General features: G+C 36.2%; 1 protein-coding gene across 3 annotated transcripts in view; it reads left to right on the forward strand.

Annotated features, from left to right (window-relative positions):
* Positions 1–1,020: 1,020 nt before the first annotated feature.
* Positions 1,021–8,319, forward strand: part of Dnai4 (dynein axonemal intermediate chain 4) — a 111,200-nt gene continuing 103,901 nt past the window's right edge. For 2 of the 3 annotated variants that reach the window (XR_007351957.1, XM_048815179.1), the window contains exons 1-2: positions 1,021–1,748; positions 7,202–7,379. Coding sequence is in view for 2 of the 3 variants with exons in the window: in XM_048815179.1 (XP_048671136.1) it covers positions 7,332–7,379 (48 nt within the window). In the remaining variant the exon portion in view is untranslated. The remainder of the gene's footprint in view (positions 1,749–7,201; positions 7,380–8,319) is intronic. The other variant, XM_048815178.1, reaches the window with a different exon arrangement.

Raw genomic sequence — 8,319 nt, forward strand, 5'->3', positions numbered from 1 at the left:
CTATGAACATCGATGTAGCAGTGTCCCTGTAGCATGCTCTTTTTAGGTCTTTAGGGAATAGACCGAGAAGGGGACTAGCTGGGTCAAATGGTGGCTCCATTCCCAGCTTTCCAAGAAATCTCCATACTGCTTTCCAAATTGGCTGCACCAATTTGCAGTCCCACCAGCAATGTACAAGTGTACCCTTTTCCCCACATCCTCGCCAGCACTTGTTGTTGTTTGACTTCATAATGGCTGCCAATCTAACTGGAGTGAGATGGTATCTAAAAGTTAATAACTAGAATCAACAAATGGGACTTACTCAAACTAAAAAGTTTTTTCTCAGCAAAAGAAACAATAAGAGAGGTAAATAGAGAGCCTACATCCTGGGAACAAATCTTTACTCCTCACACTTCAGATAGAGCCCTAATATCCAGAGTATACAAAGAACTCAAAAAATTAGACAATAAGAGAACAAACAACCCTATCAACAAATTGGCCAAGGACCTGAACAGACACTTCTCAGAGGAGGACATACAATCAATCAACAAGTACATGAAAAAATGCTCACCATCTTTAGCTCATTTATTGATTGGGTTATTTGATTTTTTGTGTTAAGTTTTTGTGTTCTTTGTATATCCTGGAGATTAATGCTCTATTTAAGGTGCAGGTGACAAAGATTTTCTCCCGTTTTGTAGGCTCTCTGTTCACGTTCTTGATTGTTTCCTTTGCTGTGAAAAATCTTTTCAGTTTGATACCATTCCATTTATTTATTCTTGCACTTTAGGAGTCTTGTTGAGGAAGTTGGTTCCTAAGCTGACATAATGGAGAGTTGGACCTACTTTTTCTTCTAGTAGGCTCAGGATCTCTTGTCTGATGCTTAGGTCCTTGATCAACTTTGAGTTTTTTGCAGATTTCATTTTGTTACATATGGATTTCCAGTTTTGCCAGCATCATTTGTTGAAGAGTCTATCTTTTCTCCAGTGTGTGTTTATGGCTCCTTTGTCTAGTAAGAGATAACTGTGTTTATGTGGGTTTGTCTTTGTGTCTTCTATTCTGTACCATGGGTCTGTTTTGGTGCCAATAGCATGCCATTTTTATTACCATAGTAGATAGAGCCTCCTTCTTAAGTGGAGTTTGAGCCTTGAGCCTTGTAGTTCTTTAGTGGTAATTAATTTAGTCCTATTAACAGACCCCAGGTGTGGTGGTGGCAAGATTTAGGGAGAAGGGGATGTATTCTGTAATCCAACAACTAAATCTTTTAGTGGGCCTTTATCCCTGAGGTGTAAACTTTATGAGTGTTTCTTAGCATTTTTTTTCTTCTCTTTAATTGGGACAAGATAACTAATAGGTATCAGAGTTGGGTATATTTTGAGAGAGGGTCTTACTGAGTTGCTTAGCGCCTCACTTTTGCTGAGGCTGGCCTTGAACTCATGATACTCCTGCCTCAGCCTCCAGAGCTGCTAGGATTGCAGGCATATGCCACCGTGCCAGGCTAGAATTGGGTATTTTCTTTTCCTGCATCCATTGTGCTGTTGTAAAACCCAAGTTGGTTAAGTTCTTAAAATAGTTTCCTTGAAGATGGGCCTTTGTTTAGGAGAACAGAACATTTTGTGTGTATTTCAGAATTGTTACTCCCCATCCATCTGCTGGAACCCTGAGGGAATTTGTCTCTGATTTTCATCGGGAGAACTTGGTGAACTCATGAAGGTGAAAATGAAAGTATGGGCCCCTCCATAATGCTGGATCCCCAGTTTTTATCTCTCAAGGTAGTCTGCACTCAGTCTTCAGTAATTAGTAAATTGTTCTTTAAGTTTTCCTACCACTACTTATTCCAATGGCAGTTTTTGCTTTCTGTACACTGCTATTCTGTTTTCACCTACCTCTTTAATTTTCAATGTAGTTCTTTTCCCTATGATCTCAATTTTCTGGTGGACCTAAACGAAAGTAGAAAACAAACATCTTGTGCTGTAGCTCAGTGGTAGAGCACCCCTTGGTTCAATCCTCAGTACCATCAAAAATAAAAAAGATTACTTTCAAGGGCTTTACATATTGGACTGGAAGCCAAAAGAAAGTCTGTTCACTCCTTAATTCTTATCTGTTGTCACTATTGCTTTTTAGAAACTACTCAAAGGATTATAACCTAAATCATAACCTAAAGATTTCAAAGGTCACCAGATTCAATCTTTCTTTCCATCTCTCTGAGCATTTGACAATAATTATCCTCCTGAAGATTTTTTTAAATTTCCTTAACCTTGGACTTTACTGGTTCATTTATTGCCTGTCTGAATGCCTCCTATCTGGTTCTTCTTTTTCTCTCCAGTTTTTTTCCTTGACCCTATTACCTTCTCTTTGAGTCTTTAAATTTTTATTTTATAATTTTTATCTCCTCATTGTACTTTAGAAATAAAACTAATGATCACCCTAACTCTGAATTAGGTAGTGTTATTAACCTTAATTTACAGAGAAGTAAAGAAACAGACTAAGAAATTTGCTCAAACACATAGCCTATGAGTTCTTGATTAAATTTGGGTATTTCAATTGTCCTTTCGGGATTTAAGTTTTCTTGTGAAATATGACTATTTTATATGTTACAAGTTATAATAAGAATTGAATTGATCTTGCTTGTGCTTTTAAAAGGTCACTATATGTTGTGTGGAGAATAGATTTCAGGGGATCCAGGTAAAGTAAAAAGACAGTTAAAAGAGCACTGCAGTAATCCAAAAAAGATAAGATTGTGTTTGGACCAGGATAATGGCAATAAAGATGATGACAATTGAGTGGATTCTGGATATATTTTTACTTTTTTTCACCTAAGCACCTGGGAGAACAGAATATCCTTAAAAAAAAAATGGGAAGGACTATAAGAAGTAAATTTCCTGAAAAGGGTGAAATGGTAGTGGTGGTTAACACCAGGAATTCAGTTTTGGACTTGCTAAATTTCCTTTATAGATGTCAAGTAGGCAGGTAGGTATATGGTTTAGAGTTATGTATTATGGATTCATTTTCACATAATGGCATTTAAGTCATAGCATTGAATGAGTTCATTAGGCTATGAATATGGAAAGAAAAGAGAAGTTTAATGATGAAGGCTACAGAAAAACTAAGAGGAAAACCAGGTAAAGGGAGTGTCCCACAATCCAAGTTAAAAAAAAAAAAAAAAGAAGGAACAGCTAGATCAAATGCTGCTAATAAGTAAGATAAGAATATTGAAATGATTATTTGCTTTAGTGTTGAGGGTAGGTATGGGGAGGTTTACTGTGAATAAGAGCTTTTCTTTTGGTTTCTTCCAGAAGGAATAGGTAAGACAGTATAAACAGGATTGGCTATTTTGAATAATTTTAGTTGTTTTTGAGGCATAGAGGCTATCTATTGGGCTGGCACTTGACAGTGGAATGATTGGAACAAGTATTGTGGTCCAGAATGTGGGATTTCAAAAGAGGTTGTCAGGGGCTGGGGATGTGGCTCAAGAGGTAGCGCGCTCGTCTGGCATGTGTGCGGCCCGGGTTCGATCCTCAGCACCACATACAAACAAAGATGTTCTGTCCGCCGAAAACAAAAATAAATAAATATTAAAAAAAAAAAAAAAAAGATCCTTTAAAAAAAAAAAAAAAAGAGGTTGTCAGGAGTGTGGACTTGTGGTTGATCGATATGTATTTGAAAAATCCCCTCCTAAAAGGAGGACTTCTGGGGCTGGGAGATGTGAGGGAGGCAGAAAACCAAGGAACAGTGTAACTTAGGCATATTTCCATATTGTCCAGAACAAGCTATGTCTGACATGTAGGGCACATTTTTAAACATCAGATTTATAGAAGCTAGAAACATGGTTAATACAGAGGTGCAAGGTTAAAGTAAGAGCATGATTGGAATTCACCATGGTTTTGGTTTTACCAGCAAGTGTTATGACATAAAAGAAGGGAAAAGGGGATGAGAATGTAAGAAAGGAATGATTATAATAATTAACTATCAACTATGATAACTTTTAAGATCAAGAGAGAAGAGGTACATAAGAGAAAAGCATGGTAGCATCTGGACTTAAAGATCATAATAGAGTGGAAGGATTGTTGATGTTGTGGTTTAAGAGAGTGTTTAAACTGAAAAAATAGGAAGTAAGCATTGACCTTTCTAAAGACAAGGTCAAGCATATTGATCATCAGGGTAAGTGGGTGAAGTAGCAATATAACATCATTTATGTAAGTTTTCTAATAAGCTACGGTAGTAGAAGGATTAGCTTTATGGATATTGAAATACTCAATAATTATGGCAGGGATAATATTGGAGAGAGAGCACCCATGGAAGAAGAGAGAGAGAAGTGATGGTATTAGAATATAGATGGCCATTGAAACCAGGTTTGGTGTATATAATGAGAAAATAGATTGCTGAGGTTCAAGCCTGTTGTAATATATGAAAGAGGAGTTTATTAAAGGAAAAATAGAACATGAGGACTGGATTTTGCATCTTTTATATATTTATTTATCTATGCATCTATTTGTCTATTTATTTTGGTAGTTGGGCACAATAATTTTATTTTCTTTCTTTATTTTTATGTAGTGTTGGGGATTGAAACTAGTGCCTCACATGTGCTCTACCACTGAGCTACGACTCCAGCCCTGAGGACTGGACTTTGTAAAAAGGACCTTAGGGCAAAAAGTTAAGGAGAAAGAAAAATAAGAGACTTGACGGTAGCAACAAAGGAATGATTCTACTGATGTATTGTGGATTTTTGAATTAGCTAGAAATGAAGAGAAATCTAAAAGATTAATTAGTAGAAAATGGAAGATCAGAGGTCTCAAGGAGGTTAAAGAATAAGAAACTGGTGTCATAGAAACCAATTTGAGAAGTCAACTTTTCATAAAGGGAAATAGTCAACTGTCAGATGCTACAAAGGTGAAGAGTGCCTTGAATTCAACAATTTGAAGGAATGGATGATATTAATGAAAAATTGGAACTAGATAAGAGAAGCAAAAAAGTAGACAGGGTGGGACATGAAGCTCAGTGGTAAAGTACTTGCCCAGGATGCATGCAGCCCTAGATTTGATCCCCAGCATCACAGAAAAAAAAGAAAAAGAGACAGTATTATTGACTAATATTTTAGAAAACTGAACTATGAAAGGGAGAAGAGATGTATTAATAGGTAGAGGAAGGCATAGCTAAAGAAAAGATGAGATGATTGAAGCATGTTCATGGGGAAATAATATGATTAAAAGACTTGGGATTACTCATGAAGAAGAGTTCCTTAGAAGAGACACATTTCAAAACATAGATAAAATATTAGAAATATTAGTCTTATAGAATATCAACTCTTATTGAATGAGGAAAAAAGATAAGAATATATTGATGAGTTTGCAGGAAGCAGAATTTTAAGCAGGTAGAGAAAAGATATGAAGGAATTTTTACATAATTGAAACCCTTTTATTTGTATTGTCAGGATAGTATAGTCCTTTAGAAACGAAATAGGGTAGGATACTTGAACATGTTTGAAATAGTGTGCAAATGGAATTCATTTTCACATTAATTTAAAAAGTATGTATTTAGCGCCTATGATATATTAGGCCCTAGGCTGTGTGCTAGGAACATAGCAATGAGTATGACAGTTTCTACCCTAAATGTGCCTACATTCTAAGAAGAGTGGAAAACAAGAAACAAAATGTCAAATAGTGATAACAATGCTGTGAAGAAAATAAATATGAAAACTGGATTGATAATTGTCATTTAAAGATATTTTATTCTTGTTTTATCTTTTATGATTAAAAAATTAAAAGTATTATTAAAATGTTTTCTTTGGCAGAATATTTCCTTTTTATATGCTAAGGGAAGATCATCCTCATTTTATAGAAAACTATAGTACAGAATACTAGAATGAATAGAAAGTAGGTTCTGTTTTTAGGAATTTACAGAGTAAATCCTGCCGCAGTCTGGCTGGGCACAATTCAGGAGCCACTTGTCAAAAGAAACGAACTTTATTTTTAGAACCACACACACCAAACAAAACAGCTCCTCAGGAAAAGCCTTCAGAGCCCAACTGCCACCACTGGCTTCCCACAAGCCTCTCAACCTCCCCCACTCCTCCTGCTCTTGAGGCTGATTGGCTGGGTCGTGTGGGCGGAGCCAAAAAAAGTCCCCCAATGAGCAGCTCTGTGGTCTAAAAGGGCGTGGAAACAGCCCAATGAGCATCACTGCAGAGGAGCCAATCAGTTGGCAGCTAGAAGTTTGCTGGGGCTGCTGTGAGCCAATCATCAACTGGCAGCTGGAAGTTTGCTGGCAGCTGGAAGTTTGCTGGGGCCCCTTCGGCTGTGGCTCTCAACAAAATCCAAAAGTAAAATTCTTTCTTTCAGACACAAATATTTAGATTATAACTTTTCTTATTAAAAATCATACATTATTTGGGGCTGGGGGCTCAGCGGTAGAGTACTTGCCTAGCATATGTGAGACACTGGGTTTGATCCTCAGCATCACATAAAAATAGATAAAGGTATTGTGTCCAACTAGAACTAAAAAAGTTTTTCAAAAAATCATTATTTGTTCAGATGGGAACATGATATTCTTTCCTGTTTAAATCTGCCTGTGTAACTGCAGAGTGTTTGTGCTTCCTGGGTGCCAGACACTTCTTAACCATAATACCAAAGTTAATTAATTTACTCATAAGAAACTGTGAGTTAGATACTATTATAATCCCTGTTTTATAAGTAAGAATATAAGACTCACAAAAGTCAGTACAGCCTTTGAATCTTACATCCTGTGTCAAATCTCAACTCTTGTAAGAATTTTTTCCCTATTTAAGCCTCTGTGATTTTACATAAACTGTTAATAGAGCACTTGGTTGCATGCCTATAATCCTAGCAATTTGGGAGGTTGAGGCATAAGAATGTTAAGTTGGAGGCCAGCTTCAGGAATTTACTAAGACTCTGTCTCAAAATTAAAATAAATGGACTAGGGATCTACTCAGTAATAAAGTACCCCCAGGGTTCCACCCTTGCACACACACACCCCCCAAAAAAAGTTAATAGCAACTTTTTAGAGTTATTGTGAGGAGAAAAGTCACATAGTGTATATCAACTCTCTAGAACTATGCTTATGCAAAATAATCTCTCAAGCAGTTATTTATTTCATGTTATATGGTTAGATTATTCATGTTTATAAATGAAAGTGTACCTTTTTTGTTTGTATTGATTTTTCTTTTCAATCATGGATCCTTGTATTATATTGTCTTTTCCTGATATAGGAATAATGCCTCACTATTACCAAGGAAGTCTATTAGCTTTAATGCCACAAGAAAAGCTCCAAACAAAGGATATATTGGTGCAAATCAAAGCAAATTGACTGTATCAAGAAACTTACTTATTCCACCTGAAATGAGATCAATAGAAAAATTGAATATTCCCAACATTAAGACAATACAGGTAATATTCTTTAGAATTCTGAGTTTATTTTAAAATGACATCATGTAAAACTATTGGAATTTTAGAATAATCAACTGATCACTTCAAATATTGAAATATTGATTTGATTAAAATTTTTACTCCGTAATATTCCTTACAGCATAATAGTAGCAAATGGCTCCTGTAACTCACTATGAATAATAGGAATATTGTAGTAGAATAAGGAAAGTCTACTTAGGACATTAAGAATTATCTGTTGTTAATGATAGCTAATATACTACTGTCATCTACTCTCCTCAGCAATGTAGTCTTTTTTTTTTTTTATTGGTTGTTCAAAACATTACAAAGCTCATGATATATCATCTTTCATACATTTGACTCAAGTGGGTTATGAACTCCCATTTTTACCCCAAATACAAATTGCAGAATCACATCGGTTACACACTCACATTTTTACATAATGGCATATTAGTGACTGTTGTATTCTGCTACCTTTCCTATCCCCTACTATGCCCCCTCCCCTCCCCTCCCGTCTTCCCTCTCTACCTCATCTGCTGCTGTTCAGTTCTCTCCCTGGTTCCCCCCCCCCCTTTCCCCTCACAACCTCTTATGTGTAATTTTGTGTAACATTGAGGGTCTCCTACCATTTCCATATGATTTCCCTTCACTCTCCCTTTCTCTCCCCCCACTCAACTCTGTTTAATGTTAATCTTTTCCTCATGCTCTTCCTCTCTGTTCTGTTCTTAGTTGCTCTCTTTATATCAAAGAAGACATTTGGCATTTGTTTTTTAAGGATTGGCTAGCTTTGCTTAGCATAATCTGCTCTAATACCATCCATTTCCCTGCAAATTCCATGATTTTGTCATTTTTTAGTGCTGCATAATACTCCATTGTGTATAAATGCCACAATTTTTTTTATCCATTCATCTATTGAAGGGCATCTAGGTTGGTTCCACAGTCT

This window comes from Marmota marmota, unplaced genomic scaffold (assembly GCF_001458135.2).
Source record: "Marmota marmota marmota unplaced genomic scaffold, marMar, whole genome shotgun sequence".
Classification (NCBI taxonomy): domain Eukaryota; kingdom Metazoa; phylum Chordata; class Mammalia; order Rodentia; family Sciuridae; genus Marmota; species Marmota marmota.